This window comes from Salvelinus alpinus, unplaced genomic scaffold, assembly GCF_045679555.1.
Source record: "Salvelinus alpinus unplaced genomic scaffold, SLU_Salpinus.1 scaffold_78, whole genome shotgun sequence".
In the NCBI taxonomy this organism is placed as follows: domain Eukaryota; kingdom Metazoa; phylum Chordata; class Actinopteri; order Salmoniformes; family Salmonidae; genus Salvelinus; species Salvelinus alpinus.
Window position 1 is genome coordinate 60,463 of NW_027256019.1, and position 23,216 is coordinate 83,678.

The following is a 23,216-nucleotide window of genomic DNA, read 5'->3' on the forward strand; positions in this document are numbered from 1 at the left end:
GTGCACTTTCACCACCCTGTGAAATTCATCATACCTTATTTCATGTGTAGCCTAATAAACTGCATGGTTTCCTGAGTCGTAGTGGGAGGACCACACACCATGTCATCAAGTGACTCCAAGTTTACTTCCACATGGTGGTTGTTATAGCCGCCATTTCACGCATAATTCATTTTAGACACAAAAAGATCCCACCATTTCAAAGGAACAAATGATCTGTCAGCATATAAAATTGTTTTGAAACTTCATGTTTCCATCACAGCTGTCATGATACACTATATATACAAAAGTATGTGGACACCCCTTCAAATGAGTGGATTTGGCTATTACGGCCACACCTGTTGCTGACAGGTGTATAAAATCGAGCACACCGCCATGCAATCTCCATAGACAAACATTGGCATTAAAATGGCATTAATGAAGAGCTCAGTGACTTTCACCGTGGCACCGTCATAGGATGCCACCTTTCCAACAAGTCACTTCGTCAAATTTCTGCCCTGCTAGAACACCAGTCTCAATGTCAGTGAAGAGGGGACTCCGGGATGCTGGCCTTCTAGGCAGAGTTCCTCTGTCCAGTGTCTGTGTTCATTTGCCCATTTTAATCTTTTCTTTTTATTGGTCAGTCTGAGATATGGCATTTTTTTCCCTACTCTGCCTAGAAGGCCAGCATCCCAGAGTCGCCTCTTCATTGTTGACGTTGAGACTGGTGTTTTGCTGGTACTATTTAATGAAGCTGCCAGTTGAGGACTTGTGAGGCGTCTGTTTCTCAAACTAGACACTCTAATGTACTTGTTGTCTTGCTCAGTTGTGCACCGGGGCCTCCCACTCCTCTTTATATTTTGGTTAGAGCCAGTTTGCGGAGTTCTGTGAAGGGAGTAGTACACAGTGTTGTACGAGATCTTCAGTTTCTTGGCAAGTTCTCGCATGGAATAGCCTTCATTTCTCAGAACAAGAATAGACTGATGAGTTCCAGAAGAAAGTTCTTTGTTTCTGGCTATTTTGAGCCTGTAATGGAACCCACAAATGCTGACGCTCCAGATACTCAACTAGTCTAAAGAAGGGAAGTTTTATTGCTTCTTTAATCAGAACAACCGTTTTCAATGCTAACATAATTGCAAAAAGGTTTTCTAATGATCAATTAGCCTTTTAAAATGATCAACTTGGATTAGCGAACACAACGTGTGGTGGCATTTTTCTGTATTACCAAATGAAGAGAGAGAGAGAGAGACAAACTTCACACACAGTCAGAGTTATACTTAAACTACATCTTTAATGAGCTTTAAGCTTTAGCCTTTGACTTTCTGTACAGCACTTTGAGATATTAGCTGATGTACGAAGGGCTATATAAATTAAACTTGATTAACTTTCAACAATTCACTATCTATAATGAATTTTGAGAGTGACTACAGAAAAATACAAAGATCTTTTATAGCCAAGATACGCCTCTCAACTTACACGACGAACCACAGATCTTCTAATCTCGTTCCTGGTACTTCATAGTACAAAAACATTACCTCATCCAAGGCATAACTCAATTGTCAACTCTAGATACCCCCATCTCAAGTAAACCCCCTCTTGACCCCACTCCTGGTCAAGCTCACTGAGGGGAGTGAGCCTCTAGGTCATACACTATCCCAGGATAAGCGCACAGACATTGTTGAGACAAGTAATTGGTTCCCCATTAATCACGCCATCCCTTCACATGGTTTAAGAATAGGTAAAGACACATTCACATAGGAAGACAATGTTCCCTCCTGTCCTCTTCCCTTTCGGATATTCTGCATAGCACCAGGGACATGTAAAAGACAAGCCTAACCTCTCCCCTCTCTGGGCCCCAAGTGACTGAGCCCTAGCTGAGGGAAAAGTGCAACTTCCAACACTATAGTCCAAGTATCTCACATAAGCATATTATATAAATAGAAAATCGTAATTATCTATGTTACCCAACTAATTCTGATTCATCTGCCACACCTGCCATTGGAACACAGGAGTGATGGTTGCTGATAATGGTCCTCTGTACGCCTATATAGATATTCCATAAACAATCAGCCGTTTCCAGCTACAATAGTCATTTACAACATTAACAATGTCTAAACTGTATTTCTGATGAATTTGATGTTATTTTAAGGGACAAAAAATTTGCTTTTCTTTCACAAACAAGGACAGTTCTAAGTGACCCCAAACTTTTGATCAGTAGTGTATATGTAGATTGTCTATAGTTGTGTGTGTGTATTTATGCATGCATGTATGTACAGTTGAAGTTGGAAGTTTACATACACCTTAGTTTTAAACAATTCCTGACATTTAATCCTCGTCAAAATTCCCTGTCTCAGGTCAGTTAGGATCACCACTTTATTTTAAGAATGTGAAACGTCAGAATAATAGTAGAGGGGAAAAAAGAAAGCCAGACTACGGTTTGCAACTGCACATGGGGACAAAGATTGTACTCTTTGGAGAAATGTCCTCTGGTCTGAAGAAACAAAAATGGAACTGTTTGGCCATAATGACCATCGTTATGTTTAGAGGAAAAAGGTGGATGCTTGCAAGCCGAAGAACACCATCCCAACCGTGAAGCACGGGGGTGGCAGCATCATGTTGTGGGGTTCAGAAGGGACTGGTGCACTTCATAAAATAGATGGCATCATGAGATAGGAAAATTATGTGGATATATTGAAGCAACATCTCAAGACACCAGTCAGGAAGTTAAAGCTTGGTTGCAAATGGGTCTTCCAAATGGACAATGACCCAAGCATACTTCCAAAGTTGTGGCAAAATGGCTTAAGGACAACAAAGTCAAGGTACTGAAATAAATAATTCTCTCTACTATTATTCTGACATTTCACATTCTTAAAATAAAGTGGTGATCCTAACTGACCTAAGAAATGGAATTTTTACTAGTTTAAACGTATTTGGCTAATGTGTATGTAAACTTCCGACTTCAACTGTATAGTTGATCGTGTGTATGTATGGTTGATAGTTATATATAGACAGATATTTCTATTTATTTTTATTTTTTATTTCCATTTTATTTAACCAGGTAGGCTAGTTGAGAACAAGTTCTCATTTACAACTGTGACCTGGCCAAGAATAAAGCGAAGCAGTTCGACACAAACAACAACACAGAGTTACACATGGAGTAAACAAACATACAGTAGAAAAAGTCTATATACAGTGTGTGCAAATGAGGTAGGATAAGAGAGGTAAGGCAATAAATAGTCCATGGTGGTGAAGTAATTACAATATAGCAATTAAACACTGGAGTGATTGATGTGCAGAAGATGAATATGCAAGTAGAGATGCTGGGGTTTTAAGGAGCAAGATAAATAAATAAATACATTATGGGGATGAGGTAGATTAGATGGGCTATTTACAGATGGGCTATGTACAGGTGGGCTGTGTACAGGTGCAGTGATCTGTGAGCTGCTCTGACAGCTGGTGCTTAAAGCTAGCTATATAGATAGTTGATAGTGTATGTATATATAGTTAGATAGTGTGTGTTTATAGTTGATAGAATCTTTGTGTCCCATATACACCTCTTGTTGAAACTATGTTTGTTTGCCAAAAGTATTACACAAACTCTGTTTGATATGATATATAGCCTACCACTTTACACAGAGTTACACTGCAGTGACTTCCCCGTCTCCCCCCAATAGACGGGCAGTACTGTCATCAGTCTGTTTACCACTATCTGAATAGATACTCTGAAGGAAATTGTTTGAAGAACCTCTATGTATACGGGTGGTGAATATAATGATTGATGTAATGAACTAAATATTGTTGGGGATGTTTATGTGTTTTCAGTTGACATGGACGATGAAGATGGCAGGTGCCTGCTAGATGTCATTTGGTAAGTTCATATCCAAGCTGTTATACGTTTATCTTCTTCAAAGTATTGATATATGTTCTAATATCCACACTACACACCATCTAGTATATCTGGCCAAGACATTGGTTCACACCGAAAGGTTGTTGGATCGAATCCCCGAGCTGACAGGGTAAAAATCTGTCCTTCTGTCCCCGAACAAGGCAGTTAACCCACTGTTCCCCGGTAGGCCGTCATTGTAAATAAGAATTTGTTCTTAACTGACTTGCCTAGTTAAAAAATATATATATATAAAATGACTTCAGAAAGTATTCACACCCCTTGACTTTTTCCACATTTGGTTGTTAGACCCTAAATGTTATAATGGATTACATTGAGATGTTGTGTCATTGGACTACACACAGTACCCCATCTTGTCAAAGTGGAATTGTTTTTATTTTTTACAAATTAATAAAAAATGTCGAGTCAATTAGTATTCAACCCCTTTGTTACGGCAACCCTAAATACGTTCAGGAGTACACATTTGCTTAAGTCACATAATAAGTTGCATGGACTCACTCTGTGTGAAATAACAGTGTTTAACATGATTTATGAATGACTACCTCATCTCTGTATCCAACACATACCATTATCTGTATGGTCCCTCAGTCGAGCAGTGAATTTCAAACACAGATTCAACCACAAAGACCAGGGAGGTTTTCCAACGCCTCACAAAGAAGGGCACCTAAAAAATAGCAGATATTGAATATCCCTTTGAGCATGGTGAAGTTATTAATTACACTTTGGATGGTGTATCAATACACCCAGTCACTGCAAAGGTGAGAGTAAGGAAACCAGTCAGGGATTTAACCATGAGGCCAATGGTTACGGAGTCAGAGTTTAACGACTGTGATAGGAAACTGAGGATGGATCAACAACATTGTAGTTACTCCACAATACTAATTTAATTGACACAGTGAATAGAAGGAAGCCTGTACAGAATACAAATATTCCAAAACATGCATCCTGTTTACAACAAGGCACTAAAGCAATACTGCAAAATATGTGGCAAAGAAATTCACTTTTTGTCCTGAATACAAAATGTGACTACCATATTGTCAAGCATGGTGGTGACTGCATCATGTTATCGTTATGATTGTAAATAAAAAGAAACGGAATAGAGCTAAGCACAGGCAAAATCCTAGAGGAAAACCTGGTTCAGTCTGCTTTCCACCAGACACTGGGAGATGAATTCACCTTTCAGCAGGACAATAACCTAAAACACAGGCCTACACAAGTCTACACTGGAGTTGCCTACCAAGAAGACAGTGAATGGCCGAGTTACAGTTTGGACTTAAATCTACTTGAAAATCTATGACAAGACTTAAAAATGGTTTTCTAGCAATGATCAACAACTAATTTGACAGAGTTTGAGGAATTTTGAAAATAGTAATGGGAATATCTGGGCGGCAGGTAGTCTAGCCGCCCAGATTAAGAGCGTTGGGCCAGTAAACTAAAGTACCCCACAGGCAGGTAGTCTAGCCGCCCAGATTAAGAGCGTTGGGCCAGTAAACTAAAGTACCCCACAGGCAGGTAGTCTAGCCGCCCAGATTAAGAGCGTTGGGCCAGTAAACTAAAGTACCCCACAGGCAGGTAGTCTAGCCGCCCAGATTAAGAGCGTTGGGCCAGTAAACTAAAGTACCCCACAGGCAGGTAGTCTAGCCGCCCAGATTAAGAGCGTTGGGCCAGTAAACTAAAGTACCCCACAGGCAGGTAGTCTAGCCGCCCAGATTAAGAGCGTTGGGCCAGTAAACTAAAGTACCCCACAGGCAGGTAGTCTAGCCGCCCAGATTAAGAGCGTTGGGCCAGTAAACTAAAGTACCCCACAGGCAGGTAGTCTAGCCGCCCAGATTAAGAGCGTTGGGCCAGTAAACTAAAGTACCCCACAGGCAGGTAGTCTAGCCGCCCAGATTAAGAGCGTTGGGCCAGTAAACTAAAGTACCCCACAGGCAGGTAGTCTAGCCGCCCAGATTAAGAGCGTTGGGCCAGTAAACTAAAGTACCCCACAGGCAGGTAGTCTAGCCGCCCAGATTAAGAGCGTTGGGCCAGTAAACTAAAGGTCGCTGGTTGAATCCCTGAGCAGACTAGGTGAAAAATCTGTCATTGTGCCCTTGAGCAAGGCATTTCACCCTAATTGCTCTGGTTAAGAGCGTCTGTTAAATGACTGAAATGTCAAATGTGAATGTAAATATTGTACAGTCCAGGTGTGGTAAACTCTGAGAGACGTACCCAGAACGACTCCCAGCTGTAATCAAAGATGATTCTAAATGTATTGACTCGGGGGTGTGAATACTTCTGTAAATCAGCTTGTAACACAACAAAATGTGTAATAAGTCAAGTGGTATGAATACTTTCTGAAGGCAATGTAGATGTGACCTCAGTGAGTAATGTCTGTCTGACCAATGGTCCTCTCTTCACAGTGACCCAGAAGCACTCAACGATTTTCTTCATGGATTAGACACCCATGTAAGTGGCTGCTATTTCCCTGCAAGGATGGTTATGATGCCTCTATTGTACTTACCAAACTAAGGAGTTAGCTGGATTATTTCATAGCAGTTGACCTGACGCAGGACGGACGCGAATTGACCTGACGCACTGAGGACGGACGCGGTTGACCTGACGCACTGAGGACGGACGCGGTTGACCTGACGCACTGAGGACGGACGCGGTTGACCTGACGCTCTGAGGACGGACGCGGTTTGACCTGACGCACTGAGGACGGACGCGATTTGACCTGACGCACTGAGGACGGACGCGGTTGACCTGACGCACTGAGGACGGACGCGATTTGACCTGACGCACTGAGGACGGACGCGGTTGACCTGACGCACTGAGGACGGACGCGGTTGACCTGACGCACTGAGGACGGACGCGGTTGACCTGACGCACTGAGGACGGACGCGGTTGACCTGACGCTCTGAGGACGGACGCGGTTTGACCTGACGCACTGAGGACGGACGCGATTTGACCTGACGCACTGAGGACGGACGCGGTTGACCTGATGCACTGAGGACGGACGCGATTTGACCTGACGCACTGAGGACGGACGCGGTTGACCTGACGCACTGAGGACGGACGCGGTTGACCTGACGCACTGAGGACGGACGCGGTTGACCTGACGCACTGAGGACGGACGCGGTTGACCTGACGCACTGAGGACGGACGCGGTTGACCTGACGCACTGAGGACGGACGCGGTTGACCTGACGCACTGAGGACGGACGCGATTTGACCTGACGCACTGAGGACGGACGCGGTTGACCTGACGCACTGAGAACGGACGCGGTTGACCTGACGCGCTGAGGACGGACGCGGTTGACCTGACGCGCTAAGGACGGACGCGGTTGACCTGACGCGCTGAGGACGGACGCGGTTGACCTGACGCGCTGAGGACGGACGCGGTTGACCTGACGCGCTGAGGACGGACGCGGTTGACCTGACGCGCTGAGGACGGACGCGGTTGACCTGACGCGCTGAGGACGGACGCGGTTGACTTACTGGCACCAGATAACCTCTACTTCTGTTGAGCATGGAGACAAAGTGACCATTTAGTTCAACAAGTTCACTGACTACTGCACACACATCTCATATGCTTATCTAAAGGGATGTGTGTGTTTCTGTTTCAATGGGCTTTGCTGCTGCTTGTGGTTTCTTGCTTCATGAGGGATCTATATGTGAGGGATCTTTAGGATTTCAACTGTGTCTTTTCACTTTATTAATCCACAATGACCAGTACTAATCTAACGCAAGCCCTCTTCTGATTCTGTTTGTTCCTTCCTTTCTATCCCTCTCACCTCTAAACCACTTTGCTGCCCCTCCTCAATCCTGGGTCACTGGTGGGTCTGCCCGGCTCTCTCGCTCTCTGTCTGCCCGGCTCTCTCGCTCTCTGTCTGCCCGGCTCTCTCGGTCTCTGTCTGCCCGGCTCTCTCGCTCTCTGTCTGCCCGGCTCTCTCGCTCTCTGTCTGCCCGGCTCTCTCGCTCTCTGTCTGCCCGGCTCTCTCGCTCTCTGTCTGCCCGGCTCTCTCGCTCTCTGTCTGCCCGGCTCTCTCGCTCTCTGTCTGCCCGGCTCTCTCGCTCTCTGTCTGCCCGGCTCTCTCGCTCTCTGTCTGCCCGGCTCTCTCGCTCTCTGTCTGCCCGGCTCTCTCGCTCTCTGTCTGCCCGGCTCTCTATCCTTGTGGGGTGCGTCTCCCTCTGGCCTGTTTGTCTGTCGTTCTGTTTCCCCTCTGGCCTGTTTGTCTGTCGTTCTGTTTTCCCTCTGTCCTGGCTTTGTCTGTCGTTCTGTTTTCCCTCTGTCCTGGCTTTGTCTGTCGTTCTGTTTCCCCTCTGTCCTGGCTTTGTCTGTCGTTCTGTTTCCCCTCTGTCCTGGCTTTGTCTGTCGTTCTGTTTCCCCTCTGTCCTGGCTTTGTCTGTCGTTCTGTTTCCCCTCTGTCCTGGCTTTGTCTGTCGTTCTGTTTCCCCTCTGTCCTGGCTTTGTCTGTCGTTCTGTTTCCCCTCTGTCCTGGCTTTGTCTGTCGTTCTGTTTCCCCTCTGTCCTGGCTTTGTCTGTCGTTCTGTCTGTCTAGCTGGACACTGACGACCTATTGGATGGCTCGAGCGATCCCTCCAGCTCTTTCTTCTCTGGCGCTGGGGTGAGTAAAGGCCCTCTAACCTCTAACCTCTGACCCTCCTGTCTCCATTCGTACATGTACATGTAGCATGCAACTCTCTCCCATCATGTCACCTCACACTTCCTCCCACTGGCTGGGAGGCCTAACACTATAGTGGTCTAGGAGGGCCTTTCTGGTCAACATCTCCACGATTGAAGCCTGTGTCAACCCCTTCCTTCTCTACTCTACTCGGTTCTCCTCATCGCTTTGCTTCATTACCTCCATCACAGACCTTCTCCCTCTTCTCATCGTCCTCATCAGATCTTCTCTCTTCTCCTCGTCCTCCATCACATACCTTCTCCCTCTTCTCATCGTCCTCATCAGATCTTCTCTCTTCTCCTCGTCCTCCATCACAGACCTTCTCTCCTCTCCTCATCCTCATTACAGACCTTCTCTCTCCTTCTCGTCCTCCATCACAGACCTCTTATTCTCGTTCTTCTTCACAGACCTCCCTCTTCTCGTCCTCCATCACAGACCTTATCTCTCTTGTTCTCGTCTTCATCAGACCTTCTCTCTCCTCTTCTCGTCCTCCTTCACAGACCTTTTCTCTTCTCGTCCTCCATCACGTTCTCTTTCTTCTTCTTGTTCTACATCAGACCTCTCTTCTTCTCGTCTTCCATCCGACATCTCTTAATCTCATTTCAGACCTTCTCTCTCTTCTCGTCCTCCATCACAGACCTTCTCTCTCTTCTCGTCTTCCACCAGACCTTCTCTCTCTTGTCCTCATCAGACCTCTCTTTTCTCGTTCTCCTTCAGACCTTCTCCCTCTTCTTCTCGCCCTCCATCAGATCTCTCTTCTTCCCGTTCTCCTTCAGACCATCTCTCTTCTTCTCGTCCTTCATCACATACCTTCTCTCATCTGTTCGTCCTCATCACATACCTTCTCTCTCTTCTTCTCGTCCGCCATCACAGACCGTCTCCTTCTAGACCTCATAGACTTTCTCTCTTCTCATCCTCCATTAGACCTTCTCTCTTCTCCTCGTCCTCCATCACAGACCTCTCTTCTCCTCGTCCTCCATCACAGACTTCTCTTCTCCTCGTCCTCCATCACAGACCTCTCTTCTCCTCGTCCTCCACCACAGACCACTCTTCTCCTCGTCCTCCATCACAGACCTCTCTTCTCCTCGTCCTCCATCACAGACCTCTCTTCTCCTCGTCCTCCATCACAGACCTCTCTTCTCCTCGTCCTCCATCACAGACCTCTCTTCTCCTCGTCCTCCATCACAGACCTCTCTTCTCCTCGTCCTCCATCACAGACCTCTCTTCTCCTCGTCCTCCATCACAGACCTCTCTTCTCCTCGTCCTCCATCACAGACCTCTCTTCTCCTCGTCCTCCATCACAGACCTCTCTTCTCCTCGTCCTCCATCACAGACCTCTCTTCTCCTCGTCCTCCATCACAGACCTCTACAGACCTCTCTTCTCCTTCTTGTTCTCGTCCTCCATCACAGATCTTCTCCTTCTTGTTCTCGTCCTCCATCACAGATCTTCTCCTTCTTGTTCTCGTCCTCCATCACAGATCTTCTCCTTCTTGTTCTCGTCCTCCATCACAGATCTTCTCCTTCTTGTTCTCGTCCTCCATCACAGATCTTCTCCTTCTTGTTCTCGTCCTCCATCACAGATCTTCTCCTTCTTCTTCTCGTCCTCCGCAGAGATCGCTTCTTCTCGTCCTCCGTCAGAGATCGCTTCTTCTCGTCCTCCGTCAGAGATCGCTCGTCCTCCGTCAGAGATCGCTTCTCCTCGTCCTCCGTCAGAGATCGCTTCTCCTCGTCCTCCGTCAGAGATCGCTTCTCCTCGTCCTCCGTCAGAGATCGCTTCTCCTCGTCCTCCGTCAGAGATCGCTTCTCCCCGTCCTCCGTCAGAGATCGCTTCTCCCCGTCCTCCGTCAGAGATCGCTTCTCCCCGTCCTCCGTCAGAGATCGCTTCTCCTCGTCCTCCGTCAGAGATCGCTTCTCCCCGTCCTCCGTCAGAGATCGCTTCTCCCCGTCCTCCGTCAGAGATCGCTTCTCCCCGTCCTCCGTCAGAGATCGCTTCTCCCCGTCCTCCGTCAGAGATCGCTTCTCCCCGTCCTCCGTCAGAGATCGCTTCTCCCCGTCCTCCGTCAGAGATCGCTTCTCCCCGTCCTCCGTCAGAGATCGCTTCTCCCCGTCCTCCGTCAGAGATCGCTTCTCCCCGTCCTCCGTCAGAGATCGCTTCTCCCCGTCCTCCGTCAGAGATCGCTTCTCCCCGTCCTCCGTCAGAGATCGCTTCTCCCCGTCCTCCGTCAGAGCTCGCTTCTCCCCGTCCTCCGTCAGAGCTCGCTTCTCCCCGTCCTCCGTCAGAGCTCGCTTCTCCCCGTCCTCCGTCAGAGATCGCTTCTCCCCGTCCTCCGTCAGAGATCGCTTCTCCCCGTCCTCCGTCAGAGATCGCTTCTCCCCGTCCTCCGTCAGAGATCGCTTCTCCCCGTCCTCCGTCAGAGATCGCTTCTCTTCCTGTCCTCCGTCAGAGATCGCTTCTCTTCCTGTCCTCCGTCAGAGATCGCTTCTCTTCCTGTCCTCCGGCACAGACCGCTTCTCTTCCTGTCCTCCGGCACAGACCGCTTCTCTTCCTGTCCTCCGGCACAGACCGCTTCTCTTCCTGTCCTCCGGCACTGACCTTTTCTCTTCCTGTCCTCCGGCACAGACCTTTTCTCTTCCTGTCCTCCGGCACAGACCTTTTCTCTTCCTGTCCTCCGGCACATACCTTTTCTCTTCCTGTCCTCCGGCACATACCTTTTCTCTTCCTGTCCACCGGCACAGACCTTTTCTCTTCCTGTCCTCCGGCACAGACCTTTTCTCTTCCTGTCCACCGGCACAGACCTTTTCTCTTCCTGTCCACCGGCACAGACCTTTTCTCTTCCTGTCCTCCGGCACAGACCTTTTCTCTTCCTGTCCACCGGCACAGACCTTTTCTCTTCCTGTCCACCGGCACAGACCTTTTCTCTTCATGTCCACCGGCACAGACCTTTTCTCTTCCTGTCCTCCGGCACTGACCTTTTCTCTTCCTGTCCTCCGGCACAGACCTTTTCTCTTCCTGTCCACCGGCACAGACCTTTTCTCTTCCTGTCCTCCGGCACAGACCTTTTCTCTTCCTGTCCTCCGGCACAGACCTTTTCTCTTCCTGTCCTCCGGCACTGACCTTTTCTCTTCCTGTCCTCCGGCACAGACCTTTTCTCTTCCTGTCCTCCGGCACAGACCTTTTCTCTTCCTGTCCTCCGGCACAGACCTTTTCTCTTCCTGTCCTCCGGCACAGACCTTTTCTCTTCCTGTCCTCCGGCACAGACCTTTTCTCTTCCTGTCCTCCGGCACAGACCTTTTCTCTTCCTGTCCTCCGGCACAGACCTTCTCACTCTTCTTTTTGTCCTCCATCACATACCTTCACTCTCTTCTTCTCTCTTCTTTTTGTCCTCCATCACAGACCTCTCTCATCCTCCATCACAGACCTTCTCCCTCTTCTCTCATAGTGCCACATTCCAGAGGTCCTGCCCCCAGTCCAGCTGCCGTCCAATGAGCAGCCAGTCTTGCCCCGGATCAGTGTGGACCTGGACTTCCTGGAAGATGATGTCATCCTGGGCGGGTCGCCGGGCGGTAGCGGTAGCAACACCATGGAGCCATGTGACATCCTGCAGCAGAGCCTGGCGGAGGCTAACATTACAGAGCAGAGCCTGCAGGAGGCTGAGGCAGAGCTGGACCTGGGCTCCTTCGACCTCACCATGCCAGGCCTGACTCAGGTGGTCCAGACCCTGCCCTGTACAGACAGCCTGACTGGGCCTGGAGGGACCGCTGTGGGGATGGGGCTCCCCATCTTCCCTGGAGCTCCAGACTCCTCTGCCACCCCTCCCCAGGCCACAGCTGACATGCTGGGCTCGGTGCTGGACCAACAGGGCCTGGAGTTTGGGCCCCAGGTCATGAACAAGGCCCAGACCATCAGTATGCAGCCGTTCATGCAGCAGGTGGCAGGCCTGGGTAACGTCACCCTTCAGCCAATCACCTCCCTCCAGGCTCTACCAAACGGCTGTCAGTCAGGACACCTGGGACTGGGACAGATACAGGTGATGGGCCAGCCCACTGTGATGACTATGAACCAATCAGGACAGCCCATCCTGGCCAAGGGTATGGGAGGATACCAGCTGCACCAGCCTGGCCCCGAGGCACAGGGGGCAGGTGGGCAGGGCGGACTGGGAGGGGGACTTCTGATCCAAGGGGGCAAAGCTACTCTGGGATCTCCAGTTTTAAACGGCCCGGCGTTGTGCACTAACAGTAACACCATCACTGCTGCTGGAAGCATGGGTCAACAGAACCATCCCCAAGGACAGGTCATGCAGAACCTGATCATACAGCGAACCCCGACCCCCATCCAGCCCAAACCCCCTCAGGGGGGCGCAGCCATCCAGCCCAAACTGTTCAAACAGCAGCAGACCCACACCCTCCAGAACGATGGCAACAAGGCTCTTGGGGGTCAGGTCCCTGTCTCCGCTGCCCAGAATGTAGCCTTCCTGACAGGCAAGCCTGGCTCTAATGTGGTCCTGACCTCTCAGGCAGTGGTTTCCCAGCAGGCACTGTTCAAACAGCAGACAACTCACCACCCCTCTGGGAAAGCGCTCAGTGTCCATCTGCTCAACCAGCCCGGCAGCATCATGCTGGAGGGGCAGAACCACCAGTTCCTCTTGCCGCAGCAGCTAGCCGGGGGTCAGATCCTCACGCAGCACCCTGGGGGCCACATCATCACCTCCCGGGGGCCTGGGGGCCAGCTGATAGCCAACCAGATCCTGGCTCAGCACCAGAACATCAACCTGGGCCAGGTGCTGACATCTCAGGGCCACCCTCTGCTCCAGCTGCAGCCGGGCCAGATGGGGGTGGGACATCAGCTCTTCCAGATGCCTGTCACCCTCTCCCAGAGCCAGAGCCACCCAGTCACGGGCCACCAGGCCCACACAGTGATCCAGGGCATGCCCTTGCACAACTCCCTGGCCATGCTGAGCCAGGTAGAAGGGTTGAGTCCTGCTGTCAGCCTGCAGCCCGCTCTGCAGCCACAGCCAGGGGGCGTTCCCAGCAGCGGGGTGGGTGGGGCTGCTGCCATTGCACAGGGCCAGCCTGGGGGGAGTGTGCCGATGCTGGGGAGTTCTACAGACCAAGCAGCCCACCCTGGACAAGCCCCTCAGCCTTCCTCCATCCTCTCTATGCAAGCTGGGCCCTCTGTCTCCATGGCCATGTCTGTCCCCTCCTCCTCTCCGGCCTTATCTGTGTCCACCACACTGGTCCCACACCTAGCCCAGCAGCACAGCCCTGGGAGCAGGGTGCTCTTCACAGGCCACCAGGGCTCCAGCATGATCCTCAGCCAGGAACAACTCCAGATGTTCCTCCAGCAGGTCAGTATGCCTCCCCAGTATTCCTCCCCGCGCTCTCTCTCTCTCTGCCTCTCCCCGCTCTCTCTCTCTCTCTGCCTCTCCCCGCTCTCTCTCTCTCTCTGCCTCTCCCCACGCTCTCTCTCTCTGCCTCTCCCCACGCTCTCTCTCTCTGCCTCTCCCCACGCTCTCTCTCTGCCTCTCCCCACGCTCTCTCTCTCTGCCTCTCCCCACGCTCTCTCTCTGCCTCTCCCCACGCTCTCTCTCTCTGCCTCTCCCCACGCTCTCTCTCTGCCTCTCCCCACGCTCTCTCTCTCTGCCTCTCCCCACGCTCTCTCTCTGCCTCTCCCCACGCTCTCTCTCTCTGCCTCTCCCCACGCTCTCTCTCTCTGCCTCTCCCCACGCTCTCTCTCTCTGCCTCTCCCCACGCTCTCTCTCTCTCTCCCTCCCCCCGTGCTCTCTCTCTGCCTCTCCCCGTGCTATCTCTCTGCCTCTTCTCTGCCTCTCCCTGCGCTCTCTCTCTCTCTGCCTCTCCCCACGCTCTCTCTCTGCCTCTCCCCGCGCTCTCTCTCTCTCTGCCTCTCCCCACGCTCTCTCTCTCTCTGCCTCTCCCCACGCTCTCTCTCTCTGCCTCTCCCCACGCTCTCTCTCTCCCTCCCCCCGTGCTCTCTCTCTGCCTCTCCCCACGCTCTCTCTCTGCCTCTCCCCGCTCTCTCTCTGCCTCTTCTCTGCCTCTCCCCGCGCTCTCTCTCCCTCTGCCTCTCCCCACGCTCTCTCTCTCCCTCTGCCTCTCCCCGTGCTCTCTCTCTCTCTGCCTCTCCCCGTGCTCTCTCTCTCCCTCTGCCTCTCCCCACGCTCTCTCTCTCCCTCTGCCTCTCCCCGTGCTCTCTCTCTCCCTCTGCCTCTCCCCGTGCTCTCTCTCTCCCTCTGCCTCTCCCCGTGCTCTCTCTCTCCCTCTGCCTCTCCCCGTGCTCTCTCTCTCCCTCTGCCTCTCCCCGCGCTCTCTCTCTCTCTGCCTCTCCCCACGCTCTCTCTCTCGCTGCCTCTCCCCGTGCTCTCTCTCCCTCTGCCTCTCCCCACGCTCTCTCTCTCGCTGCCTCTCCCCGTGCTCTCTCTCCCTCTGCCTCTCCCCGCGCTCTCTCGCTGCCTCTCCCCGTGCTCTCTCTCCCTCTGCCTCTCCCCGCGCTCTCTCTCCCTCTGCCTCTCCCCGTGCTCTCTCTCCCTCTGCCTCTCCCCGCGCTCTCTCTCTCGCTGCCTCTCCCCGTGCTCTCTCTCCCTCTGCCTCTCCCCACGCTCTCTCTCTCGCTGCCTCTCCCCGTGCTCTCTCTCCCTCTGCCTCTCCCCGCGCTCTCTCTCTGCCTCTCCCCACGCTCTCCCTCTGCCTCTCCCTGCGCTCTCTCTCTCCCTCTGCCTCTCCCCGCGCTCTCTCTCTCCCTCTGCCTCTCCCCGCGCTCTCTCTCTCCCTCTGCCTCTCCCCGCGCTCTCTCTCCCTCTGCCCCTCCCCGCGCTCTCTCTCTGCCTCTCCCCGTGCTCTCTCTCCCTCTGCCTCTCCCCGTGCTCTCTCTCCCTCTGCCTCTCCCCGCGCTCTCTCGCTGCCTCTCCCCGTGCTCTCTCTCCCTCTGCCTCTCCCCACGCTCTCTCTCCCTCTGCCTCTCCCCGCGCTCTCTCTCCCTCTGCCTCTCCCCGCGCTCTCTCTCTCCCTCTGCCTCTCCCCGCGCTCTCTCTCTCGCTGCCTCTCCCCACGCTCTCTCTCCCTCTGCCTCTCCCCACGCTCTCTCTCTCTCTGCCTCTCCCCGTGCTCGCTCTCCCTCTGCCTCTCCCCACGCTCTACCTCTACCTCTCTACCTCTACGTCTCTTCCTCTCTACCTCTCTACCTCTACGTCTCTACCTCTACGTCTCTTCCTCTCTACCTCTCTACCTCTACGTCTCTTCCTCTCTACCTCTACGTCTCTACCTCTACGTCTCTTCCTCTCTACCTCTCTACCTCTACGTCTCTACTTCTCTACCTCTACCTCTCTACCTCTACCTCTCTACCTCTATGTCTCTTCCCCTCTACCTCTACGTCTCTTCCCCTCTACCTCTACGTCTCTACTTCTCTACCTCTACGTCTCTTCCTCTCTACCTCTACGTCTCTTCCTCTCTACCTCTACCTCTCTACCTCTACGTCTCTACCTCTACGTCTCTACCTCTACGTCTCTACCTCTACGTCTCTACCTCTCTACCTCTACGTCTCTACCTCTCTACCTCTACGTCTCTTCCTCTACCTCTACGTCTCTACCTCTACGTCTCTACCTCTACCTCTCTACCTCTACGTCTCTTCCTCTCTACCTCTACGTCTCTACCTCTCTACCTCTACGTCTCTTCCTCTCTACCTCTACGTCTCTACCTCTCTACCTCTACGTCTCTACCTCTACGTCTCTACCTCTACCTCTCTACCTCTACGTCTCTTCCTCTCTACCTCTACGTCTCTACCTCTCTACCTCTACGTCTCTTCCTCTACCTCTACGTCTCTACCTCTACGTCTCTACCTCTACGTCTCTACCTCTGCGTCTCTTCATCTACCTCTACGTCTCTTCCTCTCTACCTCTGCGTCTCTTCCTCTCTACCTCTCTACCTCTCTACCTCTACCTCTCTACCTCTGCGTCTCTACCTACTTCTCTTTATCTACGTCTCTTCCTCTACGTCTCTTCCTCTCTACCTCTACGTCTCTTCCTCTCTACCTCTACGTCTCTACCTCTACGTCTCTACCTCTCTACCTCTATGTCTCTTCCTCTCTACCTCTACCTCTACGTCTCTACATCTACACCTCTCTACCTCTCTACATCTACGTCTCTACCTCTACGTCTCTTCCTCTACCTCTTCGTCTCTACCTCTCTACCTCTGCGTCTCTGCCTCTACGTCTCTACCTCTCTGTCTCTACCTCTACGTCTCTACCTCTCTACATCTACGTCTCTACCTCTACGTCTCTTCCTCTACCTCTTCGTCTCTACCTCTCTTCCTCTGCGTCTCTGCCTCTACGTCTCTACCTCTCTACGTCTCTACCTCTACGTCTCTTCCTCGCTACCTCTACGTCTCTTCCTCTCTACCTCTACCTCTACGTCTCTACCTCTCTACATCTACGTCTCTACCTCTACGTCTCTTCCTCTACCTCTTCGTCTCTACCTCTCTTCCTCTGCGTCTCTGCCTCTACGTCTCTACCTCTCTACATCTACGTCTCTACCTCTACGTCTCTTCCTCGCTACCTGTACCTCTACCTCTCTACCTCTACGTCTCTACCTCTTCGTCTCTACCTCTCTACCTCTGCGTCTCTTTATCTACGTCTCTTCCTCTACGTCTCTTCCTCTCTACCTCTACGTCTCTTCCTCTCTACCTCTACGTCTCTACCTCTACGTCTCTACCTCTCTACCTCTATGTCTCTTCCTCTCTACCTCTACCTCTACGTCTCTACATCTACACCTCTCTACCTCTCTACATCTACGTCTCTACCTCTACGTCTCTTCCTCTACCTCTTCGTCTCTACCTCTCTACCTCTGCGTCTCTGCCTCTACGTCTCTACCTCTCTGTCTCTACCTCTACGTCTCTACCTCTCTACATCTACGTCTCTACCTCTACGTCTCTTCCTCTACCTCTTCGTCTCTACCTCTCTTCCTCTGCGTCTCTGCCTCTACGTCTCTACCTCTCTACGTCTCTACCTCTACGTCTCTTCCTCGCTACCTCTACGTCTCTTCCTCTCTACCTCTACGTCTCTACCTCTCTACATCTACGTCTCTACCTCTACGTCTCTTCCTCTACCTCTTCGTCTCTACCTCTCTTCCTCTGCGTCTCTGCCTCTACGTCTCTACCTCTCTACATCTACGTCTCTACCTCTACGTCTCTTCCTCGCTACCTGTACCTCTACCTCTCTACCTCTACGTCTCTACCTCTTCGTCTCTACCTCTCTACCTCTGCGTCTCTGCCTCTACGTCTCTACCTCTCTACATCTACATCTCTACGTCTACATCTCTTCCTCTCTACCTCTGCGTCTCTGCCTCTACGTCTCTACCTCTCTACCTCTACGTTTCTTCCTCTCTACCTCTACGTCTCTTCCTCTCTACCTCTACGTCTCTACCTCTACGTCTCTACCTCTATGTCTCTTCCTCTCTACCTCTACGTCTCTTCCTCTCTACCTCTACGTCTCTTCCTCTCTCCCTCTGCGTCTCTTCCTCTCTACCTCTGCGTCTCTTCCTCTCTACCTCTGCGTCTCTTCCTCTCTACCTCTACGTCTCTACCTCTACGTCTCTTCCTCTCTACCTCTACGTCTCTACCTCTACGTCTCTTCCTCTCTACCTCTACCTCTCTACCTCTACGTCTCTTCCTCTCTACCTCTTCCTCTCTACCTCTACGTCTCTTCCTCTCTACCTCTGCGTCTCTGCCTCTACGTCTCTTTCTCTACGTCTCTACCTCTCTACCTCTATGTCTCTTCCTCTCTACCTCTACGTCTCTTCCTCTCTACCTCTACGTCTCTTCCTCTCTACCTCTACGTCTCTACCTCTACGTCTCTACCTCTACGTCTCTACCTCTACGTCTCTACCTCTCTACCTCTACGTCTCTTCCTCTCTACCTCTACGTCTCTTCCTCTCTACCTCTACGTCTCTACCTCTACGTCTCTACCTCTCTACCTCTATGTCTCTTCCTCTCTACCTCTACGTCTCTTCCTCTCTACCTCTACGTCTCTACCTCTACGTCTCTACCTCTACGTCTCTACCTCTCTACCTCTACGTCTCTTCCTCTCTACCTCTACGTCTCTTCCTCTCTACCTCTACGTCTCTTCCTCTCTACATCTACCTCTATGTCTCTTCCTCTCTACCTCTACGTCTCTTCCTCTCTACCTCTACCTCTACGTCTCTTCCTCTCTACCTCTACCTCTACGTCTCTTTATCTACGTCTCTACGTCTACCTCTACATCTCTACCTCTACGTCTCTACTTCTCTACCTCTGTTACGTCTACGTCTCTTCCTCTCTACCTCTACGTCTCTTCCTCTCTACATCTACCTCTATGTCTCTTCCTCTCTACGTCTACCTCTCTACCTCTACGTCTCTACCTCTCTACCTCTACGTCTCTTCCTCTCTACCTCTACGTCTCTTCCTCTCTACCTCTACGTCTCTACCTCTCTACCTCTACGTCTCTACCTCTCTACCTCTATGTCTCTTCCTCTCTACCTCTACGTCTCTTCCTCTCTACCTCTACGTCTCTACCTCTACGTCTCTACCTCTCTACCTCTATGTCTCTTCCTCTCTACCTCTACGTCTCTTCCTCTCTACCTCTACGTCTCTACCTCTACGTCTCTACCTCTCTACCTCTATGTCTCTACCTCTACGTCTCTACCTCTACGTCTCTACCTCTCTACCTCTATGTCTCTTCCTCTCTACCTCTACGTCTCTTCCTCTCTACGTCTCTTCCTCTCTACCTCTACGTCTCTACCTCTACGTCTCTACCTCTACGTCTCTACCTCTCTACCTCTATGTCTCTTCCTCTCTACCTCTATGTCTCTTCCTCTCTACCTCTATGTCTCTTCCTCTCTACCTCTACGTCTCTTCCTCTCTACCTCTACGTCTCTACCTCTACGTCTCTACCTCTCTACCTCTATGTCTCTACCTCTACGTCTCTACCTCTACGTCTCTACCTCTCTACCTCTATGTCTCTTCCTCTCTACCTCTACGTCTCTTCCTCTCTACCTCTACGTCTCTACCTCTACGTCTCTACCTCTACGTCTCTTCTTCTCTACCTCTACGTCTCTTCTTCTCTACCTCTACGTCTCTACCTCTACGTCTCTTCCTCTCTACCTCTATGTCTCTTCCTCTCTACCTCTACGTCTCTTCCTCTACCTCTACGTCTCTACCTCTACGTCTCTTCCTCTCTACCTCTACGTCTCTACCTCTACGTCTCTTCCTCTCTACCTCTACGTCTCTTCCTCTCTACCTCTACGTCTCTACCTTTACGTCTCTTCCTCTCTACCTCTACGTCTCTTCCTCTCTACCTCTACGTCTCTTCCTCTCTACCTCTACGTCTCTTCCTCTCTACATCTACCTCTATGTCTCTTCCTCTCTACCTCTACGTCTCTACCTCTACGTCTCTTCCTCTACCTCTGCGTCTCTTCCTCTCTACCTCTACGTCTCTTCCTCTCTACCTCTACGTCTCTTCCTCTCTACCTCTACCTCTACGTCTCTTTATCTACGTCTCTACCTCTACATCTCTACCTCTACGTCTCTACTTCTCTACCTCTGTTACGTCTACGTCTCTTCCTCTCTACCTCTACGTCTCTTCCTCTCTACATCTACCTCTATGTCTCTTTATCTACGTCTCTAAGTCTACCTCTACATCTCTACCTCTACGTCTCTACTTCTCTACCTCTGTTACGTCTACGTCTCTTCCTCTCTACATCTACCTCTACGTCTCTTCCTCTCTACCTCTACCTCTACGTCTCTTCCTCTCTACATCTACCTCTATGTCTCTTTATCTACGTCTCTACGTCTAACTCTACATCTCTACCTCTACGTCTCTACTTCTCTACCTCTGTTACGTCTACGTCTCTTCCTCTCTACCTCTACGTCTCTTCCTCTCTACCTCTACGTCTCTTCCTCTCTACATCTACGTCTCTACCTCTACGTCTCTTCCTCTACCTCTACGTCTCTTCCTCTCTACCTCTGCGTCTCTTCCTCTCTACCTCTACGTCTCTACCTCTACGTCTCTTCCTCTCTACCTCTACGTCTCTTCCTCTCTACCTCTACGTCTCTTCCTCTCTACCTCTACGTCTCTTCCTCTCTACCTCTACGTCTCTTCCTCTCTACCTCTACGTCTCTTCCTCTCTACCTCTACGTCTCTTCCTCTCTACCTCTACGTCTCTTCCTCTCTACCTCTACGTCTCTTCCTCTCTACCTCTACGTCTCTTCCTCTCTACCTCTACGTCTCTTCCTCTCTACCTCTACGTCTCTACCTCTATGTCTCTACCTCTACGTCTCTACCTCTACGTCTCTACCTCTCTACCTCTATGTCTCTTCCTCTCTACCTCTACGTCTCTTCCTCTCTACCTCTACGTCTCTACCTCTACGTCTCTACCTCTACGTCTCTTCTTCTCTACCTCTACGTCTCTTCTTCTCTACCTCTACGTCTCTACCTCTACGTCTCTTCCTCTCTACCTCTATGTCTCTTCCTCTCTACCTCTACGTCTCTTCCTCTACCTCTACGTCTCTACCTCTACGTCTCTTCCTCTCTACCTCTACGTCTCTACCTCTACGTCTCTTCCTCTCTACCTCTACGTCTCTTCCTCTCTACCTCTACGTCTCTACCTTTACGTCTCTTCCTCTCTACCTCTACGTCTCTTCCTCTCTACCTCTACGTCTCTTCCTCTCTACCTCTACGTCTCTTCCTCTCTACATCTACCTCTATGTCTCTTCCTCTCTACCTCTACGTCTCTACCTCTACGTCTCTTCCTCTACCTCTGCGTCTCTTCCTCTCTACCTCTACGTCTCTTCCTCTCTACCTCTACGTCTCTTCCTCTCTACCTCTACCTCTACGTCTCTTTATCTACGTCTCTACCTCTACATCTCTACCTCTACGTCTCTACTTCTCTACCTCTGTTACGTCTACGTCTCTTCCTCTCTACCTCTACGTCTCTTCCTCTCTACATCTACCTCTATGTCTCTTTATCTACGTCTCTAAGTCTACCTCTACATCTCTACCTCTACGTCTCTACTTCTCTACCTCTGTTACGTCTACGTCTCTTCCTCTCTACATCTACCTCTACGTCTCTTCCTCTCTACCTCTACCTCTACGTCTCTTCCTCTCTACATCTACCTCTATGTCTCTTTATCTACGTCTCTACGTCTAACTCTACATCTCTACCTCTACGTCTCTACTTCTCTACCTCTGTTACGTCTACGTCTCTTCCTCTCTACCTCTACGTCTCTTCCTCTCTACCTCTACGTCTCTTCCTCTCTACATCTACGTCTCTACCTCTACGTCTCTTCCTCTACCTCTACGTCTCTTCCTCTCTACCTCTGCGTCTCTTCCTCTCTACCTCTACGTCTCTACCTCTACGTCTCTTCCTCTCTACCTCTACGTCTCTTCCTCTCTACCTCTACGTCTCTTCCTCTCTACCTCTACGTCTCTTCCTCTCTACCTCTACGTCTCTTCCTCTACCTCTACGTATCTTCCTCTACGTCTCTTCCTCTACCTCTACGTCTCTACCTCTACGTCTCTTCCTCTCTACCTCTACGTCTCTTCCTCTCTACCTCTACGTCTCTTCCTCTCTACCTCTACGTCTCTTCCTCTCTACCTCTACGTCTCTTCCTCTCTACCTCTACGTCTCTTCCTCTCTACCTCTACGTCTCTTCCTCTCTACCTCTACGTCTCTTCCTCTACGTCTCTTCCTCTACCTCTACGTCTCTTCCTCTACCTCTACGTCTCTTCCTCTCTACCTCTCTACCTCTACGTCTCTTCCTCTCTACCTCTCTACCTCTACGTCTCTTCCTCTCTACCTCTACGTCTCTTCCTCTACCTCTACGTCTCTTCCTCTCTACCTCTACGTCTCTACCTCTACGTCTCTACTTCTACCTCTCTACTTCTACCTCTACGTCTACCTCTATGTCTCTTCCTCTCTACCTCTACGTCTCTTCCTCTACCTCTACGTCTCTTCCTCTACGTCTCTTCCTCTACCTCTACGTCTCTTCCTCTCTACCTCTACGTCTCTTCCTCTCTACCTCTACGTCTCTACCTCTACGTCTCTTCCTCTACCTCTACGTCTCTTCCTCTCTACCTCTACGTCTCTTCCTCTACCTCTACGTCTCTTCCTCTCTACCTCTCTACCTCTACGTCTCTTCCTCTCTACCTCTCTACCTCTACGTCTCTTCCTCTCTACCTCTACGTCTCTTCCTCTACCTCTACGTCTCTTCCTCTCTACCTCTACGTCTCTTCCTCTCTACCTCTACGTCTCTACCTCTACGTCTCTACTTCTACCTCTCTACTTCTACCTCTACGTCTACCTCTATGTCTCTTCCTCTCTACCTCTACGTCTCTTCCTCTACCTCTACGTCTCTTCCTCTACGTCTCTTCCTCTACCTCTACGTCTCTTCCTCTCTACCTCTACGTCTCTTCCTCTCTACCTCTACGTCTCTACCTCTACGTCTCTTCCTCTACCTCTACGTCTCTTCCTCTCTACCTCTACGTCTCTTCCTCTCTACCTCTACGTCTCTACCTCTACGTCTCTACTTCTACGTCTACCTCTACGTCTCTACCTCTACGTCTCTTCCTCTCTACCTCTACGTCTCTTCCTCTACCTCTACGTCTCTTCCTCTCTACCTCTACGTCTCTTC

The 23,216-nt window shown here is 50.8% G+C and overlaps 1 protein-coding gene across 3 annotated transcripts in view; it reads left to right on the top strand.

The window, feature by feature from the left end:
• Nucleotides 1-23,216, top strand: part of LOC139567219 (BRD4-interacting chromatin-remodeling complex-associated protein-like) — a 58,508-nt gene that overhangs the window by 11,577 nt on the left and 23,715 nt on the right. For 2 of the 3 annotated variants that reach the window (XM_071388690.1, XM_071388692.1), the window contains exons 2-5: nt 3,799-3,844; nt 6,280-6,325; nt 8,421-8,486; nt 11,984-13,888. In XM_071388690.1, coding sequence (XP_071244791.1) covers nt 3,804-3,844; nt 6,280-6,325; nt 8,421-8,486; nt 11,984-13,888 — 2,058 coding nt within the window. In that variant the 5' untranslated portion in view covers nt 3,799-3,803. The remainder of the gene's footprint in view (nt 1-3,798; nt 3,845-6,279; nt 6,326-8,420; nt 8,487-11,983; nt 13,889-23,216) is intronic. The other variant, XM_071388691.1, reaches the window with a different exon arrangement.